We start from the raw sequence: 25385 nt of genomic DNA, 5'->3' as shown, positions 1-25385 counted from the left end.
CCCTGAACTGCAACACCCCCGACAGAGGATCTGCCAGGCACTTATGATGGCTACTGGTGAACACATCATTACATATACATGCACATTCATGGGGGCCAAGTATCACTGTTGTGTGTGTGTGTGTGTGTGTGTGTGTGTGTGTGTGTGTGTGTGTGTGTGTGTGTGTGTGTGTGTGTGTGTGTGTGTGTGTGAGAGAGAGTTTTACCTTGGCACACCCAAGGCTGTACAGAACAGCTCCTTGATGTCACAGGGGCTGCAGAATCTACTGAACACCACCTGAGGGAGGACACACACACACACACACACACACACACACACACACACACACACACACACACACACACACACACACACACACACACACACACACACACACACACACACACACACACACACACACACACACACACACACACACACATTGATTTATAATCAATGACCCAACAGGTGATGTGTATCTGACCAAATGAAAGTATTCAATTCAAATATGGAAGCTTTTACAACATCATAAGTGTGTTTTTACAGGATGCCATGTATGAAGTGATGTAATATTTGCTCATTATAACCACATTAATGATGATTCTATTTTACAATTGTATTTGTGTTAATATGTATGGGAAAGCAGCAACAATAATATTATCATAATAGGATATATAAATATTCAAATACTTAATTCATTTCACTTTTCATTACACTGCATGCTAACCTGCTAACGCTAACATACTAATAAGTCAAACTTGTTAGCAACTAATGCTAGCATCAAGATTAAAGGCGAGCTGAAGCTAACTACAGCTAAAGCTCATAAAGAATGCAACACATGCTGAACCCATTTGAACAAAGTTATTTCTCAGGCTGTGCGCAGAAGATTTCCACATGACATGAACTTGTCTTTACAGCAGGAAAGAACCAGGGGTAAAATCCTCTCATCGTGGGGAGAACTACATGCCATGGCCTTTTTGTATTTGATTGTTGTGGCACTATATTAAGCATATATTTCACACCTCACAGCCATTAAATATAGAACACTAAACACTTAGTTTTCCGGTGTGTAGGCAGGGCTCTAGTGTTGTTTATTCTTATGTGCAAAAAATGTAAAGAGTTCTTTCCACTTCATGAGACTTTGGTATAAAGTCAATTCATTTAGAAATTCATTTAAAAGGCGACTTCCTTCTACTTATAGACTTTAACATGTGTTTGTACTTCTGATCAACTGTCAGCAGAGCGCCAGTGATCCTGCAGCAGGATGTCAGAGTGCTCCTTCCTCCTCTCACTACAGTCATGAAAAGTGGAGCAATCCACCACTGGGGAGAAACTGGAGCGTGAACGATCCGGCTTCCCACGCTCAAGGCTCTTCTGCTGATTAAAGCATGTGCACGCTGCAGCACAGCGACAGTAAATATCTGCTGTTTTCCTCCTTTCTCCTCCTACAGCTTCATAAGCAAGGTCAGGCTCTGCCACTGAACATGACAGATGATTTGTGTGCCTGCGCCGCACCGAGGGATGACCCACATAGATCAAGCAGGTGTATGCATGTGATGGCAGCAAAGAGCAAGAAACAGCCAAGGATGTGACGTGGCGGGGGGGGGGGGGGGGGGGGGGCTGATTGTGGAAGAGGAGAGGTCAAAGAGCACTTCAGCGGTCTGGCAGTGGCACCCTGACACAGGTGGAGCAGACAGGAGCACTTCACACACACACACACAACTGACAGGAACATGTCACACTGCACACACACAGCCATTCAGGGCAACTCTTCTCTCCTCAGAATTCTTCATGGTTGTGAAACCGACAACAAATCTGTAATCCTGAATAACTTTAGCTCAGCATCATGGGTATGAATCTGATATGATCCTTGTGATATAATAACATCCATCTTCATCTACCCATTAAACTTTGTCTTTTATATTTAAACTTTATATTGTATACGTATATTATATTTTACTGACTACATTGTCTCCAGCTTGAACTGTGCTACTCTCTGCTCATCACGTGTAAATACTTTCCCCATGGCTGCCCTCTGGATCTAACCATTATATATTGGCTTAATTATCATTTACCGTCCATTTCACAACAAAAACAACTACTTCACTGAAAAAGAACTGAAATAAAAGAGATAAATGCTCAACGGAAAATTGAATAAAAACAAAAGAACTAAATAATTGAATGAAATTTTAACGAGTATCCTCCTGAAAATATTCCGGTTCTTGCTTTAAGATGCCACAACTGATTTGAATAATAACCGCTCTTTATCACAATGGCTCCCCTGCGGCTGCTGAACGCACCCAGGACGATGATCCTACACCATAAAACATCCTCTGTTATGCAAATACGAAAGACAGCATATTCAATCCTGACACTCTGACCAGAATCTGAGCATCCTGAATGAGAACATGAGACAAACAACAGAGAACTGTGACTGCACTCATTACACAGCTCCTCAGTGGAAGCTGCTGTTCACCTGGCCTGTATGAAGTGGAGCTGAATATGCAACAGATTATTCATTGAAACAAATCAAATGATATGTTGAAGATGAAAAACACTGGACCTTCCACTGTTATTGTGTTCCAACTCTTCTTCGTCTGTTTAATTACCTGACCTGAAACCAATCTAATAAACTTATAAAATAATTCATTATTAAGATAAAGTAATCCAATAGTAAAACCTAAATCCAATTCTCAGTTTGTTACACAGCTTACAGGGACCCTCAGAACAGACCTGCGACCTGCCAGGATTAATCTGCACCCCATACAGGCAAATACAAACATACAGCTGCAGGAAACACACACACACACACACACACACACACACACACACACACACACACACACACACACACACACACACACACACACACACACACACACACACACACACACACACACACACACACACACACACACACACACACACACACACAATACATTCAGGGGTTCAACCATTCACAAAAATAAGAAACATAATTGTGATGTAGTGTTTCTTCAGATATAGCTGATCCACAGGATAGGTGTCCCTTATCCTGTGGATCAAACACATCAGGTTTTTTGAAATTTTACAAGAGCAAGTCCCTGCATATTGAAAGTGTATACATCAGGAAATGACTTGGTTATGTGCAGCACACACACTGTGTGAACTCCATAAAGAAGACACGACACAATAAATGCAAAGTGCCGGGGAGGCATAAAACTCATTATATGGCCTTTTATGAGCAGCTGCTCCTCCTCCACTGGTCCTTCAGAGTAAACAGAGCTCCACACTGCAGTGCAGAGGTGCTCCAGAGGGGCCACAATGGGACAAATGGTCTTTGAATATAATATTTTTCATGTTTTATAATACTGTAATCGCTTTCTCACATATTTTATATTTTGTGTAAATATTGCTCATATGTGTGTAAACTTACTTGATAATAATAACGATTCTGATTCTGGAATCTACACTGTTTATGTGGAGTAATGAGTGTATGAGGTGTGTCTTCCATGTGCATTCAGTTTCAATATTGGATTTTTGTTCTGACTGGATTATTTGGCTTTTCTCATTGAGACTGAGGAAGTAATGATTTTTCCAATCAGGGCAGTGCTTCATGTCTTTAATTGAACTGTAGCAGACATGGCTCACAGGGAAATCGCTCATGTTATTCTTGAGGGATTTAAGTTTCCCTTTAACAGGACGCAGTGACCCTGTGACCCTGAGCAGGACGAACAGGTTCACAATACACATGGATGGATGGATGGATGGATGGATGGATGGATGGGTGGTTGGTTGGTTGGTTGGGTGGATGGATGGATGGATGGATGGGTGGGTGGGTGGGTGGATGGATGGATGGATGGATGGATGGATGGATGGATGGATGGATGGACGGATGGATGGACGGATAGATGGATGGATGGATGGATGGATGGATGGATGGATGGATAAATCGTGCAGTCAGAGTCTGGCTTACCATTTACCCTAACACACACTCAGCAATCTATTCTCTCTGCATCTGACAAACAAACACAAACACAGACATAAACATAGGCCATTCCAGAGTGTGCTGTAATTCACCCACCTTACTGTCATTTCTACACAGCAAACAACAATAAAGGCTGACCTGGGGCTCCCTTCATAACTGACCTCTCTGCAGCATCGTATCTCAAACAGGGGACTACAACATTGCTGATGTGTTGCTGTATGTCTTTGTTAGTGTCTTAATAACCAAGGACACAGTTCTCCTTTAGGTAGTTGAGGTAGATAGTGAAGGCTCAAAAAGAAACTCCTGCTAACTAAATAAAATTCAACACATATTTCTATATAAATCCATACATGGACTTGCAGGAAGTGCACGTGAATTTAACTTACTGATGTTTAAAGACATTTGTTTAAACCACTAAGAACCAACAGAGACATGATTGAAAGACATCAAAATATTTGAAGACAATTTCACCGACAATGCAATAAGGGCTGTAGTCTTAATATTGAATCGCACATTTAATATATTCCATGCTAATATAGATCATTACAAATGATAAGAAATAAATGCATGTTTTTAAAATGATGTCTTTGTAATTATGGTATCTCTTATCTTAAAATATTAATTTTCTAAAGTCCCATTTTGAATCATTCAAGATCACTTTTCATGTTTTTGCTGTTCATATTAAACCATTCTCCCAAATATTTACCCAGAGTCCCCAGCTTTTTCTTGTAAAATAGCCTTTATTGATAGGCCTACTGGTATAATTTATTAATAATATTTTATTTCAGTTTTTTTCATGTTACTGTCTGAGCTCACAGTCTCAGTAGAGTTCACACTGAGTCCTACCTTCTGAATCCTGCCTTCCACGTCCAGGTAAATCACCCGGTAGGAGGAGGACGCGGAGCCCATGATCCCCTGCCCTTGCGAGGTGCGTCACTGCGCGGCTCCGGGCTCCTGCTCCGGGCTCCTGCTCCGGGCTCCTGCTCCGGCCTCTTGCTACTGCTTCGGGCTCCTGCTCAGGGCTCCTGCTCCGGGCTACGGGTCACCGCTCCGGTCCGACTCCCACCGTCGTTACACAGAAGTAGGGTGCAAATATTGGAGTCAACGGTCCGACAGCACGCCCGCTGCCCGTGTCTCTCTCAAACAGCGACACACGCTCTGTCACACACCGACACACACTCTCTGTCACACACCAAAACAGCCTGCCTCTCTGTCTCAACTCCCCTCCTCTGTCACCTCCTCTCTGCAGCATCTCATAAAGCATGGCCGCGCCCCCACCCCCCACCACTCACTGCACACCTTCTGGGGGCGCGCGCTCACCCAAAGGCACGCTCTCTTTATAATAATAACTTTATTTATACAGCACTTTACAAAACAAAGTTACAAAGTGTTTTTCATGGATTAAAGACAACCCCCCCCCCCCCCCGTAAAAAGTCTGCATTTCAACTATAGCAACATTCACTAGTTAAAGGCTTTAATAAGAAAGTGAGTTTCAAGAAGTGATTCTCTCTTTTTCTCTATCCCTCTCTCTCTCTCTCTCTCTCTCTCTCTCTCTCTCTCTCTCTCTCTCTCTCTCTCTCTCTCTCTCTCTCACACACATCAAAATATCGAACTATTTCTTTAATGGTGTGGGTTTGATTTCTAAATCAAATATGTATACATGTTCATTCAACTGATCACCGTTTTCTCTGTTGTTTACCTTGATATTTTCTTTTAACAGTTATTTATAGAATTTTGTTTTTAATTCTATTATCCTTGTGTGAACTCCTAGCTTAATGTCCTGTAATTCACTCTCACTTAACTCTGTCGCTGCTCTACCTCCTCTAGAAGAGATGTATTCTCTTCTTCACAGGTCTGACCTGATGGCATCTGGTGTAAGGGAGTGAAGGACCATTCAGGATGGACCAGACCTTAATTAACTCGCATTACATTTTTAAAATGTTTTTTTTCCCACATTGTTTCCACAACCATTGACATCTAAGCAAAAGTTCACCCACCACTCAGAAAGGCTGATCAGCATGTTGGAGCAGACTGTCAGCCCGCTCATGCTGTGGTCTAGCTGCCCACCAACCCGGCTGACTGAGTCACTCAGATTGATGTTCACTGAGGAAAAGGAAAAGGCTTTGCGATGAGTAACTGAGACAGCAGCGGTACAGGGTCCTCTGGCTGCTTGAGACAGGCCTGTAGGAAATAAACTCTAGCATCCCAAATGTGTTCCTATTAATAATAATATTGGGGTATACATCATTGGTAAAATATATCGAAATAATTAATTATTCCATCAGTTTAAATTACAATATGTACAATAACATTTATAAAAAAGTCGTACAGACATTTCAGCTTTAGCTACATCCTCTTTGTTCATTTTGATACTTTAAGTATTTCTTTCCCTTTCTTGAATGCCGAGGTCTGGAACAACCTCCTTTCCCACTTGTGTGTGTGTGTGTGTGTGTCTGCTTGTGTCACTGAGTGGGTTTCTGTCTGTCAGGATCGTTTCAGATGACACCTGCCACCTCCAGCTGAGACTTGAGGTCACTTCATGCCATGCATCAGACCGATTTAGCAGACCTGTAAAAGTACGCAACAAAGAAGAGCCTTCACAAACACCCCTCAGAACAGTCAGGCGAGGAAAACCATTTTTTAAAAGTTTATTTGTTTTACACAGTTCCATCCTGATCGAAACATTTGGATTTGTTTTGTCTTTACAAACTCTACTGCCCAGCAAAAAGACCAACAACAAACAAGGCACACAATGTTTCAAGGACGCCCCCACCACTGGCACATATACACATGTGGACTGTTCTGGGGAAGGCATGATGATGTCTCAATGCTACCATCATTCACTTTTAAATAAACATGTACAAACATTACATGTGTTTGTGTTGTGTGGATTTTACTTACATACCATTTTTACATCCAATCCATTAACAGAATATAGTTAGAAAAGTTTAATACAATCTGGGAAAAAATGATCAGATATTGGAAGATAATATTCTGTTCCTATGAGCAGTATATTTCACATGAACCTTATGTATCAACATTGCACTGCAAAATATATTCATAAGAAGTTTGACATCAAGTCCGTCATCTAAATTGTATTATTATTTATTACATCCATTATATCTCCCTATAGACCCCCAGCCACAAACCCACCAAACACATACATCCTCATCTGCAGGTTAACATAAAAATACCACTTTGGTGCCTTCATTCAGAACAAACTCAGAAACCACCGCACAACATACAGGAATAAATTAAAAGACTTAAATAAGCAGTCTGTTATTTAAATAACAGCAGGACCCCCACAGCCTCTTTGGTTCAGTAAGGCAAAGGTGACCTTGAAACAGCAGCTTCCACAGTGGGGGGGGGGGCATGTTTGGGACATGCAGTGGTGTTTGTCTGTGCTACTTCCTCAAATAAAGAAGAGGGAACTGGTCCATCTCTCTATGTTTGAGACGGTGTGAACGCAGAGGGCTACAAGCGTTCCATCCTGGCTCAGCGGTCTGGTCCTATGAGTGACGGACACACTTTTCCCGGAGACAGTTGTGGACATTATGAGACAGTGTTCGTGGTGTTCTTAATATCAGTCAACTGTTCTAAGTAAAACTATTTTTCTTTGAAGAAAAGGTCCACTCGATTAACAGAACTACACTTTTTATGAAAACATGTTGATGTTTAATGTCACGCTACTTTTCAATGGTGTCAAGGGCCTTCATGAATTGAAAGTGTTTGATAGACCTTTATTCTTCATTTGGGCTAAATGTGCATCATTCTGTCATAATGACAAATACTTCAGACATTACATCTTTAAATATCATTTCCTAGAATAATATCAGAAGAACAGAACTGACCTGTCCACAGGGAATCAGGTTCCCGTTAGCTGTGCAGCAGCGGACTGCAGCTAACAGCTAACAACAGCTGTTTGGCTACATACTGACTGTTATGGTAAGGTCAGGTATAGTGTGCTTAAGGTAGAGTACAGTAGGGTCATTCCGGACCCAAGCATGGAAGTTGCTGTTTCAAAGATTGCCCCCAAAATAAATATTTGAAGTCACTTCTAGTTCAGATAGACTTTAAAGTAAGGCTAGGTTTGTTTATCTGCAAATCCTAAGTAGAATGAACAGGTAGTGTGTCAACATGACTGGCATCAGAAAACAGGTCTGAGGTCAAGACGAGGAAGTGTGTGTGTTCCTGTCTCCACATACAGTGTGTGCTGATGAGTCCTGCAGGAGACCCTGCTGCACTTCAGCTCTGCCTCTGCATTGCACAACACGCGTGTGAGTGTGTGTGTGTGTGTGTGTGTGTGTGTGTGTGTGTGTGTGTGTGTGTGTGTGTGTGTGTGTGTGTGTGTGTGTGTGTGTGTGTGTGTGTGTGTGTGTGTGTGTTCATCTTGGAGGCAGTGTAATCAAAGTTCTCAGTGCTCCTTCAACCTGTGGAGTAGAGACAAACATTAACGCATCGATAAGTAGGGTGTCATTAAGTTTTACAGTGTGGAGCAACACACTCTGAAACTGATCTTGTTGTCCAGGAAGAACACACTGACTGAGGATGAAGGCTCTTTATACCTCAATAAAAAAGTAATCAAGGCAGGGTTGCAATCCCTTTCACTGATATATTAAACATGTCTAAAGTGGAGATCCTGAAAGACCCCTACATCTGAAATAAAACTTTAACTGCCATCCAATCGTTTTCTCTGTAGCGATTCTCATAGTGGCCCCTTGTCCTCTGAAGTAAAGGACTGGACTGCTGCTTAATCAGAAGAACAGTCCTTAATCTTACATTTATTGGCCTTGGATGGCTATCATATCTCAATAAAGTTCTGCAAATGTTATTCAATTATTAATACCCGGCACGTCCCTTTCAATAACTAGTGAAGAAACAGACAGCTCAAACATTTTGTCTAGAAGAACCTGTACCCCACCGGCCCTGATCTGTTGCCAGAATAAGATGCTCACTTTTTATGCCACAACATTATTTCTCCTTAGGTTGTTTTCTATATAAATTTCCCTAAATGACAATATTTGTATACCAAATTTGGGAGAAATGTTGTCAGTGGTTTATCCAGAATCCCTTCTTTCAGGTTTCAGTGCCCCGCCGGTAAATATGTTTTCTTTTTTGTTCCTAGCTAGCAAATATATAAAGAGACATTTTAGAAAATGAATTGGGACTTTTGATAATTACATTTCAAATACTTCTTCTTAATATAACTGGAGAAAACTATTTGACATGCACATTTAGATATCAAATCAATTAATTCCTATCGAGGATCTGTGAGAAATGGGCGAGATCATCCATAGAAACAGAAGCTTGAGTGAAATCATGGCGAGGAGAACAGCAGGACTTACTCTACAGCCGAGATGGGACGGGATTTAGTTGATGTCAGCTCCTTTGTCACTAGCCGTAACAAGAGCTGCACACAAACACAAAGTGAAATATTATCCATTAGCCAGTATTTCTTTGAAACATATTCCTATGTTGTAGTGCTGAATTCCAAAATGTGCATTTAAAGCTTCATGTATCGGTTACTTTTATTTGTTGATTTGGGGGCCGCAAAACTGAAAACAAAGTATCTGATCCCCTAATGAAGTTGTTATGGCAACATCAAAATCATTTTGAGTCATCTTTGTGTCCACATGATGAATGTTAAGTCCAATATTCACTCTAATATGCACAGCTTTTAGGCTCTGAAGCTGCTACATGCTCAACTTCTGTGGAGCAGCTGGAGGACAGCAGTAACATCTGTAACAGCTGTAACAGGCAGGGTTTCTATAATTGGTCATGTGTATCGTAACACTCACCAACAGAGCCAGGAAGTCAGCAGTCATCAGCATGTAGAAGACCTGATCCCACCCCCCTGCAGACAGCAGCCCCGCCAGCAGGGGGCCCAGTGCTGCACCTGACAGCACAAACAAAAGTGTGAGTGTGTGTGTGTGTGTGTGTGTGTGTGTGTCATCTTAAAGGTCCCCTATTATGCAAAATGCACTTTTTGCAAACTGCAACTTTGTCTGTAGGCAACAGCACAACAAAATAGGAAATAACAACAATAAACAGTTTAAACAGACACACAAATAAACCATTGCCTGCCTAGCCTAGTACTTTCTTGTAGAGGTAAAAATGTCCAGGAAATATGACCAAATCAACAATAACTGCGAGACGGAACGCGGCGCAGATGCACCCGGTGGAATTCTGGCGTAAGTCCCTCCTGCAGACATCCTGCTGAACACACAGACACACAGAGGTGCTGCGGAGGGGATTCACCTCACAGACTGTATATGGGGGACGATAGGTTGGGACGTGTCACGTAGGGGGGACGTTGCCAGGAGTTCAATGTAAAGCCAGCCCACATTTCCGATATGACATCATATCTGCAGCAAATCTGGATCAGCTTGTTTGTACCCCCGTTTTTAGAGATGTGGGTAGCACCGGGTGCGTCTGTGCTGTGTTCCGTCTGCGCCGCAGTTTTATTCCGACCTCCGAACGGCGTCATACCCCACCGGGAGCATTTCAGAAGCGGAGTGTCTTGCATGCACGGCTCGCAGTTATTGTTGATTTGGTCATATTTCCTGGACATTTGTACTTCTACAAGAAAGTACTAGGCTACGTAGTGAAATGGTTTATTTGTGTGTCTGTTTAAATTGTGTTTATTGTTGTCAGCATGACGCTCCAAAGGCGCGCGGCCAGCTTCAGCTCAGCTCAAATTCAAAGCGACAGTCACAGAATCAGCACTTTCTAAACGGGGCTGAAACAGAGGGATAGCAGACATGCTAAAATCAATGATATGTTTGGGATTTTGAGCAAAACACGTCAGAGACGTAACATATTTGAGACCTATAGTATATGCCATAAAAGAGCATAATAGAAAACCTTTAACATCAGAGTGAGGGCTAAGGTTTATCTTGGCATTCTGACATTGAGAAACATTAGCAATAACACGCGCCTGATCATACATTTTTTATGATTTTGTCTGTTGGTACGTTCATATGATAGCAGGCCATATAGCCTTTTTGTATTTCAAAGAACATGTATGTAGCTGGGGAGTTGAGGCACTGGCAGAGAGAGGGAGGAGCTCAGCTGTAACTCAATCAGACAGTAGTCATGGTAACCTGGTGTGGCAGCGGGGTGTGGTTAGGGCGCCGGCTGCTGGAGTGGTAGGAGTGGCTCAACCAGAGGCCAGACAGCTGATCGGGATCAGGTAATGAGGAGGCACTGATCAAAGTGATGGTCGTAACCTGGTTATGGTCTCTTTTGCAGTAGACTGGGTCCTGAGGGAGGACTGTCTCTGCTCCCACGCCAAACGAGAGCGACTAGCCGCCAATACCGCTGTTAACGTACTGTTCGGGAATAAATATCTATTTTGTTTCAAAGTACCAGTGGTCCTTCCATCATTGGGAACCCAGGTGTGAGCCCAAACACTCACACCTGGACTCTGCAGGCTGACAGCAGAGCACCTGCAGTTATTGAGCACGATTTAAACGTGTTTTCTTTTTGTTTTTGAGTTTTAGCAACCAGGCTATTTCAGAATTAGATCTGTTTGTTTTCGCACCACCCTCTTCTCGTGTTATCCTTTATAACTTGAGTGTGAGCAAGAAGTCTCACAATGTGCTGCCTGTTTTTCATCCTGTGTGTTGCCGAGTGATACTGACCTACAGATCCTGTGCCATCGATGATGGCAGTCACAGTGGACAACGCTCTGGCGTTGCCTTTCAGACTCTTGTGGGTGCCCTAGGGTCAAAGGTCAAACAGAGGAAATAAGAGGATCGCCTGAGCTGATATAGTTTATAACAGTGTACAATTCATCAGACTGGAGGTAGAGTTGAACACACTTACCAAATCAGCAGACACTGCTGTTGTGATGAGGGAGTATGGTCCATTGACTAACCCTCCACACACCAGCAGCATGCCTGGAACACACACACACACACACACACACACACACACACACACACACACACACACACACACACACACACACACACACACACACACACACACACACACACACACACACACACACACACACACACACACACACACACACACACACACACACACACACACACACACACACACACAGTTATGGAGGACAGCCACCCACGTCCTCTGTGCTGCTTTCTAACTCAATATTCCCCCTCATGCTGAAATTATATCTGGCATTTTGATCAAGTGTATGGTGCTTCAGTTTGGAGCTGAGAGCGGTACAGCAGCTATGCCTCCCTGATGTCAGAGCGTGTTGTTATATGGATTCCTGAAAATAAACACTGATGGACATGCTGCCCTCAGCAGTTGGTCTTACCGATGGTTGGCCCCATACCAAACTCACTGATCATGGAGAAGCCATACAGCTGCAGGACAGAGAGAAAACACCAGGGTCAAACACGCACTGTTCAATGTACACCAGCCTGACGTTACATTTTTTATTTCAAGTCAAAGGAGAAATGTAAAGAGGATATCTGCTTTTCATTGGTCCACACTGTGCCGGAGCCTCTTTGTGTTATCAGAGACAGCTTCAAGTAGCACTAAAAACGCCTTTTCTTCATGGACACAAACAAAAGACACTGTCTGTCTAACGCTGCGCTGCTCACACACATTTGGCCTCAGTAAGAATGTTCGCTTTAAGTGCAGCACAGCAGGAGGAGCAGGGTTAAACTGTGAGTCTGAACCATGAGGAAGAGAAATCTAACATTGTTAATAACTAACATACTGTAGGAGCAGCCAGCAGCAGCATGACTGCACAGGTGGTGGCTCTCTTCCCCAGCTTATCAGAGATCACTCCTGCCAGGATCCCCCCTGTGGAGGCAGCCAAGTATCACACACACACACACACACACACACACACACACACACACACACACACACACACACACACACACACACACACACACACACACACACACACACACACACACACACACACACACACACACACACACACACACACACACACACACACACACACACACACACACACACACACACACACACATAGAGGAAAAGAGCCAGGTAAATATATGTATAATTACTTTAATATGAACCATAATGCAAGAAACGAATGCTGACCGTTAGCAAATAGAAGTAAAGTGAGATGCACGCATCCACACACTCTCTCTAGATAAGAGCTGGATAACAAATATTGAACCAAAGCACCTACCCACTATTCCACCCACGTCAAACAGGGTGGAGAGATCGCCAGCCTTCTTTGCATCGAGGTGAGCTGAGACAAACACCCCCCCCCACACACACACACACACACACACACACACACACATTAATTTCTCTTTCTGGCACATCTCTGGTCTGACACATGGTGGTGTTAAATTGAGTGTGCTGCTCTGCCTTCACTCACAGCCCAGTAACACAGTGACATCACTGTGTGTCAGTATGCTGATCAAATCACAGCTATATTACAGTGCTGTATGGAGGGGTCACTGAAAGGCCCCCTCTTAGACTATACCTCCTTAGACTGGTCAGATGGGTTTAACATGTTGCCCTCTCTGAACAAAACAGAGTTCTACATGATGTCCCAACAACACTGCTGCAGGGCCAGCGTCTGGGCCGAAGGCAGTCTGATGAAGGTATCATTACTCAGCTGATTCCAGCATTCGCACAGCACTGTATAGCTGTCATGTCACGTTATGGAACGTTACGTTATGTTACGTAACATAACGTAACATTACGTAACATTACGTAATGTTACGTTATGTTACGTAACAAAACGTTACGTTACGTAATGTTACATTACATTGTGTCATGTTAAGTTACTTTATGTTACATTGTGGCAAAATTAATGTAAGGTAACATAACACAACGCAATGTAACATTACGTTACGTTACATAACATAACATGACGTAACATAACGTGACGTATGTTTAATCAAACCATTGGAACTTTTTCCTATGCAGAGGGTGTTTCCATTTCGATTTTGGGGCAATGTGTACAAACCAAAGCATGTGACATGGGGAATGTTTGCATTATTAATCATATTGTTTCAGTTAAACATTGAGAACAGGCAGATGCAGAACAGAAGACTAACCAGATAGTTTGGAACATCAAGGATTCAATGGATTTACATTTTCTTGACATTATTTTGATCAGTTTTATCAGTAAGAGATCCTCACCGGTCTTGGTAATGTAGAGCGGCAGCCAGAAGAGGAAGGTGTAACTGACCAGCTTTGCAAACAGCAGACACAGAGAGAACTCGATAACCCCCTGCAGCAGAGACACCAGCACACACACTCTAAAGGTTGTAGGAGGAATTGATTTATTGTGACTGAATGATAACTGTCATTATCAGTAAAACCTTCCCACGGTAACAACATGACCTGACGGAACAGTCTCACACAGACACATCTGGCATAAAGTGTTTCCACTAGACATTTTAGACACACTGAACTCACATCTGCTGCCTGTAAGCAGGGCTGGGAGGGCCCCTTTAACAATGTATTCTCCTACTATTGCTAGCAACCCGTTAATACATGTACAGTGGGGCAAAAAAGTATTTAGTCAGCCACCAATTGTGCAAGTTCTCCCATTTAAAAAGATGAGAGAGGCCTGTAATTTTTTATCATAGGTATACCTCAACTATGAGAGACAAAATGAGGAAAAAAAATCCAGAAAATCACATTGTAGGATTTTTAAAGAATTTATTTCAAATGATTGTGGAAAATAAGTATTTGGTCAATAACAAAAGTTCATCTCAATACTTTGTTATATACCCTTTGTTGGCAATGACAGAGGTCAAATGTTTTCTGTAAGTCTTCACAAGGTTTTCACACACTGTTGCTGGTATTTTGGCCCATTCCTCCATGCAGATCTCCTCTAAAGCAGTGATGTTTTGGGGCTGTCGCTGGGCAACACGGACTTTCAACTACCTCCAAAGATTTTCTATGGGGTTGAGATCTGGAGACTGGCTAGGCCACTACAGGACCTTGAAATGCTTCTTACAAAGCCACTCCTTCGTTGCCCTGGCAGTGTGTTTGGGATCATTGTCATGCTGAAAGACCCAGCCATGCTTCATCTTCAGTGCCCTTGCTGATGGAAGGAGGTTTTCACTCAAAATCTCACGATACATGGCCCCATTCATTCTTTCCTTTACACGGATCAGTCATCCTGGTCCCTTTGCAGAAAAACAGCCCCAAAGCATGATGTTTCCACCCCCATGCTTCACAGTAGGTATGGTGTTCTTTGGATGCAACTCTGCATTCTTTCTCCTCCAAACACGACGAGTTGAGTTTTTACCAAAAAGTTCTATTTTGGTTTCATCTGACCATATGACATTCTCCCAATCCTCTTCTGGATCATCCAAATGCCCTCTAGCAAACTTCAGACAGGCCTGGACATGTACTGGCTTAAGCAGGGGGACACGTCTGGAACTGCAGGATGTAAGTCCCTGGCGGCGTAGTGTGTTACTGATGGTAGCCTCTGTTACTTTGGTCCCAGCTCTCTGCAGGTCATTCACTAGGTCCCCCCGTGTGGTTCTGGCATTTTTGCTCACCGTTCTTGTGATCATTTTGACCCCACGGGGTGAGATCTTGCGTGGAGCCCCAGATCGAGGGAGATTAGCAGTGGTCTTGTATGTCTTCCATTTTCTAATAATTGCTCCCACAGTTGATTTCTTCACACCAAGCTGCTTACCTATTGCAGATTCAGTTTTCCCAGCCTGGTGCAGGTCTACAATGTTGTCTCTGGTCTCCTTTGACAGCTCTTTGGTCTTGGCCATAGTGGAGTTTGGAGTATGACTGTTTGAGGTTGTGGACAGGTGTCTTTTATACTGATAACGAGTTCAAAAAGGTGCCATTAATACAGGTAACGAGTGGAGGACAGAAGAGCCTCTTAAAGAAGAAGTTACAGGTCTGTGAGAGCCAGAAATCTTGCTTGTTTGTAGGTGACCAAATACTTATTTTACCGAGGAATTTACCAATTAATTCATTAAAAATCCTACAATGTGATTTCCTGGATTTTTTTTTCTCATTCTGTCTCTCATAGTTGAGGTATACCTATGATAAAAATTACAGGCCTCTCTCATCTTTTTAAATGGGAGAACTTGCACAATTGGTGGCTGACTAAATACTTTTTTGCCCCACTGTATATAGTAACCTGTGTGTGTGTGTGTGTGTGTGTGTGTGTGTGTGTGTGTGTGTGTGTGTGTGTGTGTGTGTGTGTATGTGTGTGTCACTGACTGGTATACGTAGAGCTCCCATGAAGCTGATGGCGGACGGTTCGGATTCCCTCTTCACCACCACGACGGTCTGCGCGGGGACACACACACTGTCGCTGGGCAACAACAGCTCTGTGTCGTAACTCTGCAGGAGAGCAGCAGAAGCATCAGGGCAGCAGGGGAAACACCCCCCAAATGGACAATGACGTCAGTACCCAATCATCGGCAGTACCCTGGTTATATATTTGTCAGTGATTTTTTTAGGCAGAAAGGCCATGCAGGAACAGAATTGTTTGAACAGTGACCTCTGACACATTGTGTGGCAGGGAATCACAGAGAGGAACAGAGAGTGAGGCATAGTGGGTTTGAGGAGTTATAAAAAGGATTTTATCCAAATAAGTCACCAGTTACACACTAAAATGTTCAAATGCAAACATGAATCACCCTGTTGACTCTGTAGGTGTAATGGATGAACAGGGGTCTGCCGGATAGACCAATGCATCAGGGGACAGAAAGACAAAACTGAAGAAGACAGAGCAAACCGATGAACCAAACCCAACGATATTTCCAAAGAGGTTCCAGTATTCTTGAGGCTGAACCCAAATGTTCCCACGTCCCCACACTCCTGGACTTTGCTGTTTTTAATACAAGGTAACATGGATCTAGTGTGTGTTACTAGTGCCCCAGAGGTTCAGTTATGAACATGACCTCAATCATTTTTACATTGTGGATTTATCATACAATTCTGTATATGAACGGGAGCTCAATCATTTTACTCCCATCAGAATGTCACACAACATGTTATCCAACATGACGCCAGAGCAATCACAGGGTTTTCAGCACCAATATAATATAATAGTCTATTTAATTTGCTGTGTAAGTTGTGTGGTTTTATTTGATTTATGTTTTATTTATTTAGTTTATTATAAATATGTGTTTTAAAGGGTGTACATACATTAAATGCTGTTATATTATCATGACATCAGTGGCCTGGAATGACGGCAATACAATTTATGGCAAATATTTTGTCTAATAATAGTAGTGAGCATGACAGGCCTAACTCAGTCCAGAGGAGCACATTTAGATTCAGCCTGAGTATCATTTCTTTGATAGTCTGACAGATGGCAGCAGCTGAAGCAGCCAGGAAACAAACAGCTGGAAGCACTGACACAACTGACCTTCCTGTTTTGAACACTATCCTCATAATAGTAGTATGCCTAAATGGATTACAGTGAAATGTTAGAGCAGTATGCCTTCAGGATGTTTGTCTTTTGTAAGTGCAATAAGCTAAATGTGACATTTAGTAGACTGTGGTGAATTAACCTTAACAAGGTCACTAGTTTGACCTGTTAGGTTAACACCAGATGAGACATGTGTCCATGAGACTATAGATGCTATAAGTTATAAGAACTGTGCTCTTACATAAACATCAGATCGACTGTCTCAGTTATTTCACCTGAGAGGTTAAACACACACACTGTCTGACACAGCATAGCATGCACAATGCACTGACACACACACACACACACACACACACACACACACACACACACACACACACACACACACACACACACACACACACACACACACACACACACACACACACACACACACACACACACACACACACACACACACACACACACACACACACACACACACACACACACACCTGGGTTTGGTTGTCCTTGTATTGATGATACACCTCAGTGTGTCCATTGACTCCGTTCCAGCTCTTGGTTGGAACCTGCTTGAAGACAGAGTAAACACATTATTACTCACACAAGCTCAAGGTGTCGTAGACACTGTGCTTTCATTTATTTAAGCTCATTTTATTGCATAGTCACAAAGGCCTTATCATTATTCATGACAGCAAGCGTGTGTGTGTGTGTGTGTGTGTGTGTGTGTGTGTGTGTGTGTGTGTGTGTGTGTGTGTGTGTGTGTGTGTGTGTGTGAATGTGTGTGTGTGTGTGAGAGTGTGTGTGGGTGTGTGAAGCCAGAGATATCCACTTAAGATATCTTCTGTTGAAGACAAATATGTGGAGACTGTAGCTATGGTGACTGTTGCCATGCTTCATGTAGAGTGCCCTCCATGTTCGTGGATTAAGTATGCTTATTCATCAGAGCCTGTGCATGTGAGCCAAGCTGTTTTCAATGTATCTGTCTCAGTCATCAAGCACAGAATCAGAATCAGCTTGATAGCCTTCGTACGTTTACACATACAAGGAATGTGCAGTTCATTAGGTGCAAATACAGAAATATTGAAACAACTATAAAATTACAAAGAAAGTGTTACCACCAAATGTGTACAGCTCTGGAAAAAATAAAGAGAGACCACTTCCTTATCAGTTTCTCCGGTTTTACTATTTATAGGTATGTCTTTGAGTTAAATGATTTTTTAATTTTTTTATTGTTCTATAAACTACCGATAACATTTCTCTGTGTTGGAATTCAACAGACACTGGGATGGCTGCCATACATGTAGAGATTTAGATCTGTACATAGAATATAGAAGAAGAGGATATACAATAAGAATATAAAAAATTACTGTGAAAAATAAAATAAATGCAGTGTATGAAAAAGTGGAAGACCTGTGAAGTTTTAAAAGAGGAAATGCACAAAAAGTGCAAAAATGATGAAATGAGCAAGGCTTATATTATGGATACTGAGGAATGTTTGTTGTCTTTGGAAGGGCTAAGATTATCTTCCAAAAGATCTTTCCTTTTTTGGTGTTGGTAGAGTGCTGTCTGAGCCCTTCACAGGTCACATCACACGGCAGCAGCTAAAAGATGCATAGAGTAATCTGATAAAAACAGAGGATCACCTTCTCATAGCCTACTGATGCCATACACACCACCAGTAGCGATTTTTGGCATGGGCGAAGCGGGCAGCCGCCCGGGGCGGCATTTCGTGGGGGGCGGCACGAGCAAGCGCTTTAAAAAAAGTCATCTGGGCCGCGAAGCGGTTTTCTATCTATCATGTCACTGTGTGGGGAATTGGCAAATTGGCGCCCCCTGCATCTGCAGGTGCCCCTGCTTGCTGAGAAGATCAGGAAAGGGGAAAGGGGAGGGGGCGCGGCAGTGGTTGACAGTTCACCTCTGGGTCTCCCAAATGGAACGGACAAGTGGGGGACGGGCGATCCACTGTATAGACTAGCAATGTCACTGTCACACCTGGACTTTCTTCCAAATAACGCCATATAAATTTCATTCATAATATTATAATTACAGGCCAATAATTCCCACACGTTTCAGTTTGTCTGAATTGTGTGCATTGATTGATTCTTGAAAAGTAAGTTTGTCTTTCAGTTACATTACATTGTTATAATAAAAAATTGCGGAAAAAAAAAACACTTTCCTTTTTTTCCTTCGGCGGCGGGGGGGGGGGCGGGGAACTCGCCCAGGGGTGACATTATTGACAAGTAGGTTTACACAAATGAGGAATATGCCTTGTGTACATGATGAATACATAAACACAGTTCAAAAAGATAAAAGGTAAGAACAACAACACAGGGCTGTGTGTGGTGTAGCCTGTGAGGGTGCGTAGTCTAAGCCTATTTCCAGGATACAAAGGGGCCAGTCTCAGACTGAACTACATTCCTCTGAGCAGACCTGCACTACAGGCCCTGGTGACAGAGGCTGAGAGAGGTCCCCCCACACATCTACTGTATGAGCCGAGGGCTCATCTCCAGAGCCGCTCAAACATCAGGTGGATTCACAGTGTGGAAGTAGTGAAAATATTCTCCTTTCATGTCACCCCCTGTATACCTCATAGTCCTTTCTTATTCCACACTAATGGAACACACCGAGGCACTAAAAGATGCCTGAATACAACGAAAGAAGGCCATTGCTAAAGTTTCCATTCGCCAAAGAAAGAAGCTCTACTCACACGCTTGCCTGGAGACGTAGTTTGAGCATTCATGCTTTTCAGGTCATTTGGATCTGAAGAGGAGAAACATGGCATAAAGTTATTAATGCTTTTTCTATATGTCCTGTTCTTCAGTGAGCCAGCAACCTAAAGAAGCAGCTCCAGAAAGCAGGCCAGCTTATCTAACTCCTCCCACAGCGCGTTACACTGCTTTCTGCATGTCAACATGTTTTCCAGCAAGTCGAAGCCAAGCTCAAACCATTAGTGTGGGAACCAGCACTGCATGCACAATGAAAACAGATGTCCACCACACAAAAGCTACTGTTATATTGAAGCCCCCGATGGGGGGGGTGCACTTACGCTCAATGAGGAAGAAGAAGCAGACCACGCCCATGACTGCGATGATGATCCCCGGGACGATGAAGGACAGGCCCCAGTTGGAGGAGACAAAGTAGCCGGCGATCAGAGAGCCCAGGATGTTTCCCACTGAGGTGTGAGAGTTCCACAGCCCCATGATGAGTCCTCGTCTGACACACACACACACACACACACACACACACACACACACTTTCAGGTACTCCTCCTTGCTGAACATCATCTTCCTTTCATTGTCCACAGGTTACATGCCAGCTCTTTCACAGGTTGGGATGGGCTGCAGAGACCTGTTCCTGTGCCTCGCCACTCTGAAGCTCAATTAGAATCATAACGTCCTCTATACTCAGAAATCATATCAAGTTTATGTGTCATGTTGTTTCATTATTCAAAGGAAGAAAACTGTTTGGTGGTAAACAGGAGTTCTCCTTTATCAATACCAGATTGACTTCAAAAACCTTCTGACCCCCCACACACACTTATAGACATCTCACTGGCCTCCTACAGGAGTACACTCCGTCCAGTCATCCTCAGCCAGTCTTCTAACCATCCCAACGTCACACCTCCTCACCCTGGGTGCTATGCTTTGAGCCGGAAGTGGTGGCCCATTCTGTAGGGACTTGGCGTGGGAACTGGAAGATCACAGGTTCAACCCCGAAAGACCAAGTGCATCCAAGGTGTCCCTGAGCAAGGCACCGTTCCCTACCCTGCTCCCCGGGTGCCCTACCTCTGGCAGCGCACTGCTCCTAACACTAGGGTCAGATGCAGAATGAAATTTCCCCTCTGTGGGACCAGTAAGTGTTCCTTCTCTACACTCTCTGCACTGTGCCTGGCTCTGGACCCCCCCCTTCAGACAGTCTGTCACATCCCGTAATCTAATCCACTTTAAACTCACCAGACTAGTATATTCCCAACCCTCTAACTTAACCCACTACCCTCAAACTCCTTGCCCTGCTTGTGCTTTTTATCTGCTTGATTATTTATTTTAGGCAAGGCAAGCAGTAGTAAGAGTTGCAGGAGACCTGCAGTTTCTGGGAGTTTGTTCCAGATAGTTGAGCATAACAACTGAATGCTGCTTCTCCATGTTTAGTTCTGACTCTGGGGACAGAAAGCATACCCGTCCCAGAGGACCTGAGAGTTCTGGAGGGTTCATAATGTAGCAGGAGATCAGACATGTATTTTGGCCATTCAGTGCTTTATAAACCAGCAGCAGAATTATACAGGAAGACAGTGTAAAGACCTCAGAACTGGAATGATGTGATCCACTCTCTCAGTGTTCGTGAGGACTCTGCAGCAGCGTTCTGAACAGAATACTAGATTCTTTAGTGAGAATAATCCGTGTATCATTCGTTCATTTGTTTTTCCGATTTAGTTGAGGATTGAAAAAATGAAAATAGCATTTGATTTCTCGTTTTTCCCATTTCAAAACCAAAACCAGAAATCGGATTACGGTTCGTTTTCTCGTTTTTTCGATTATGCACCCCCAAACGGAAAATGGAAAATGAAACATTCGGATAACAAATCCTGGCCGCTTGCGCAGGGCTGGCAGGGCTCGTTTGGTTGTCAGGGAAACCAAACAATCGCGAGCCACAGGGTAAAGCTTCTTCAGGACAGCTTCTTCCAGCTCTTGGTCTGTGATGTGCCCCTTCCGTCTCAGCCCAACGTCGCCACAGAATCTCCTCACCGACATCTCCGAGGACCCCTTAATTCCCATACTCTTCAATGTCTCAGACATTTCGGCGTGAGTTTTCCCCGACAGAAAGAGTTGATTTATCATCTCGTAGTGAGACTCCAAATTAGCCATGTTTCCTTACAGATCAGTTGTGGCATGAGTCAGTTGTTGGCTCGCGATCGGTTTCCCTGACAACTAACACTCCCAGGATTTGTTATCCGAATGTTTCATTTTCCATTTTCCGTTTGGGGGTGCATAATCGAAAAAACGAGAAAACGAACCGTAATCCGATTTCTGGTTTTGGTTTTGAAATGGGAAAAACGAGAAATCAAATGCTATTTTCATTTTTTCAATCCTCAACTAAATCGGAAAAACAAATGAACGAATGATACACGGATTAGTGAGACCTGTAAAGACACCATTACAGTAGTCTTGTCTACTTTTATGCATTCTAAGGTGTCCGTAGGTGTACTGAAACAAGGCAATAAATAAAACACATTATTATTATTATTGCTGGCTGACTCATTAAATGTGTCTTTGGTCCCTCATCAACAGAGACAAGACAAGTCCATGTGTGTAGTCTGTGGTTCGGTGTCACCGTGAGCTAATGAGAGCAGTGTTGGTCATTTTTTGATCAAATACTTTACATACAATGTTTTCACTGATTACATGCAAAGTAGAATCTGAGAATCAACTACATCTCTGGTTAATGTAGACAGTGGATGCAATCATGAAACCAAAACATGGCTCATTTCTCCTTTTTAGGTATTACACCACATAATAATGTGTAACAGCTTCTGATGTTACGGGGATATAACACTATCATATTAAATTAAAGACATGATATAGTTAGAATAAACCTACCTTACACACTGTCCTGGGAATCACACAAAACCACAAACTGTTCATGAACCACTGTAATTCCAACCAGAAGCCAAACTAAAATCCATATTTAACATGTCCTCTGCTACAGTCTCAGGGAGGGTTTGACCTTACCTTCCTTTTCCAAACCAGTTGCTGATGCAGGTCACTACACTGGGCCAGCCGGTGGTCTGGACTAAGCCGTTGGCCACCTGAAATCGCAAGAGTATGAATAAATGGTATGAGCTACACATCCTGTATTATTGTTCTGATTATTCATGATTAATGAACCTGCCTCTGCCTCTGTATTAGTGTGTGTGAGTGCTGACTTGTATATGTTAAAGCACTATGAGGGGTTGCAAAGACTTGAAAAGATCTTCACAAAGGCAGTCCATTAACCATTTAGTGATACAACCTAGATGGTCCTTGTGAAAGAGGCTTTATCCAACAGCTTTAACCGTGACACACAGCTAGCTCACCTGCAGAGAGCTGAAGAGGGTTTCCCCTGTAGCAGATGCAGCTGTTAGTATTACAGTGTGTTCACTGTGTGTTCACTGTGTGCCGCTGTGGGCTCTTTAGGGCAGTTTCATGACTCACTAAGGCATTCTGATGCGTCTCACCTGCACAAACACATAGAAGCCCATGTTGTGGATGTTGTAGACATAACCCAGTCCAAACAGGCAGGTGAACAGGCCGCTGCTCAGCATACCCACGGTCAGGTACAAGCGGATAGGCAGGCGCTCCCCGATGATGCCGCTGCACAGAGGTGACATCATGTGAGGCACAACTATTGACTAATCAATAATGTTGGTAGTGTTTCCTTCATGCAAGCTTTGATTTACAATCGTCATCCTTTCCCATTTTCAATCAGAGCCCTGCACAGCCTCACAGCCCTCAGAGCCAAAACTTTAAAGAATGCCAAAAATAGATCAATTCAAACTGATTATTGAGTTTTATTTTTTGATACAGCTGATATCTAAAAAAACATGTAATCTGTATCTGGATGTTTTGTAGAGACCTGCTAACAGGAAGAGGAGCATTCTATTTCTTCCCTACGAGGTCATGCTGGATGTGTTTGAGGTGTAAATGAAGTGAACGTGTGTTTCTTTTCATTTAGATATATAAAAGGGGTTGAATGCCCTTCCCTAATAACACTGTTAACAGATTCTACTGATTGTCAACAGCAATATTTTTGGTGTATTTATGTCCAGTTCTTTTATCAATGTAATTCCTATTCACTTCTGCTATGAATAAAAGTGACCTACTCCTCTTGTTATCCTACCTGAGGTACATTCCCACGGCGTAGGCACAGAGGAAGGAGTAGTCCATGGCTCCCAGCAGCTGTCTGTAGTTCCTTTTGTCTGAGAACAGAACAAATATACGAGTTATTGGTAGAGGACAAGACATCAGATTTATTTATGTTTACACAAACATGTGTGCTTAAGGCTCAGTATTCTCTCTAAGAAAAACAATGTGAAGAGTGAAGCAGATACAGACCAAAAGGCTTCCAGCTACAGTCCATGTCTGTGTGGAGGGACTGCGGGGGGAGCTGCGAGCTGCTGCTGCTGCTGGAGGCTAAGGTGGCGATCTCACTGACGGAGGAGCAGTTCTTATGGAGCTCGCTCTGTCAAAACAATGAGTGCAACTTCAGTGAACAGAGAGCCCCGTGTGTGACCTGAGTTTACTATCCATGCCTTCAAACAGGAGTCATCTCTAGAGAGGCTCTTCTTCCCAGGGGTGAAAAGTGCTGGTACTTAAGTACTATTTAGACATATTTGTACTTTATTTAAGTATTTACATTAAGTGTTGCTATATACTTATACTCCATTACATTTTTGAGATAAATATTGTACTTTCCTCACTACATTTATTTAACATCTCATAGTTACAAGTTAAATATTAAAACATGTGATATATTTATAAGATAACATACAATTGAGTTCTGTACTCTGTACTATATAAATACAACCCCATATCATAAAAAGTATATCAAATTGGCTCCATATCGACAAACTACAACCATAAAGGCCCCTCTGTGTACTGTATTTGTTGAGATAAAAACAGGACAACACAATATTCTATATCGACATAAAACTGTGAAAAGAGCTGCTCATTTAGCTTTTACTTCTGTACTTCTACATAAGTAACATTCTGTATTTGATATTTTTACTTGTACTTAAGTAAAGGATGAGGCATTTCAGATCAGGAATGATATATACTTTTCCAGGGACGCTGGAAGTAGGGGTGCTGAGGGTGTTGCAGCACCCCCTGGTGAAGGACTATTGCAACACTGCAACACTGACGTAGTAAATTAATCATTTTTATTTTCAACTTTTTACTTTTCAAAACAAAAACATTAATTTTCTACTTTTACATAATCGTGATATTTTTAGTTTCCCGTCTCATTTGTTATCAGGCTATTTTAAGAAATGTAGTTGGCTAATTGCTTATGTCTTGTTTTACTTTGTAGTTCTGTGAATGAGCGCAAGAGGAGGATGGCTGTTCATGC

The 25385-nt window shown here is 42.8% G+C and overlaps 2 protein-coding genes across 8 annotated transcripts in view; both read right to left on the bottom strand.

The window, feature by feature from the left end:
* The window catches only part of pde9aa (phosphodiesterase 9aa), a 38663-nt gene extending 33510 nt beyond the window's left edge, over positions 1-5153 (bottom strand). For 5 of the 6 annotated variants that reach the window (XR_010166185.1, XM_063888649.1, XM_063888651.1 and 2 more), the window contains exons 1-2: positions 4793-5153; positions 206-276 (exon numbers count right to left, since the gene is read on the bottom strand). Coding sequence is in view for 5 of the 6 variants with exons in the window: in XM_063888649.1 (XP_063744719.1) it covers positions 206-276; positions 4793-4855 (134 nt within the window). In the remaining variant the exon portion in view is untranslated. Of the gene's footprint in view, positions 1-205; positions 277-3934; positions 3956-4792 lie in introns of those variants that run through there. The other variant, XM_063888652.1, reaches the window with a different exon arrangement.
* Positions 5154-6580: 1427 nt separating this feature from the next.
* Positions 6581-25385, bottom strand: part of slc37a1 (solute carrier family 37 member 1) — a 35257-nt gene continuing 16452 nt past the window's right edge. Inside the window, exons 4-21 of one of the 2 annotated variants that reach the window (XM_063887632.1) lie at positions 24374-24500; positions 24159-24237; positions 23497-23632; positions 23012-23088; positions 20332-20498; positions 19993-20045; positions 17777-17851; positions 17280-17318; positions 16124-16246; positions 14063-14153; positions 13095-13157; positions 12648-12733; positions 12240-12288; positions 11774-11847; positions 11590-11668; positions 9745-9842; positions 9292-9356; positions 6581-8376 (exon numbers count right to left, since the gene is read on the bottom strand). In XM_063887632.1, coding sequence (XP_063743702.1) covers positions 8361-8376; positions 9292-9356; positions 9745-9842; positions 11590-11668; positions 11774-11847; positions 12240-12288; positions 12648-12733; positions 13095-13157; positions 14063-14153; positions 16124-16246; positions 17280-17318; positions 17777-17851; positions 19993-20045; positions 20332-20498; positions 23012-23088; positions 23497-23632; positions 24159-24237; positions 24374-24500 — 1497 coding nt within the window. In that variant the 3' untranslated portion in view covers positions 6581-8360. The remainder of the gene's footprint in view (positions 8377-9291; positions 9357-9744; positions 9843-11589; positions 11669-11773; positions 11848-12239; positions 12289-12647; positions 12734-13094; positions 13158-14062; positions 14154-16123; positions 16247-17279; positions 17319-17776; positions 17852-19992; positions 20046-20331; positions 20499-23011; positions 23089-23496; positions 23633-24158; positions 24238-24373; positions 24501-25385) is intronic. The other variant, XM_063887633.1, reaches the window with a different exon arrangement.

This window comes from Eleginops maclovinus, chromosome 7, assembly GCF_036324505.1.
Source record: "Eleginops maclovinus isolate JMC-PN-2008 ecotype Puerto Natales chromosome 7, JC_Emac_rtc_rv5, whole genome shotgun sequence".
NCBI lineage: Eukaryota > Metazoa > Chordata > Actinopteri > Perciformes > Eleginopidae > Eleginops > Eleginops maclovinus.
The sequence above is the reverse complement of the archived record's forward strand: the minus strand, read 5'-3'. Positions and strand labels throughout refer to the sequence as shown.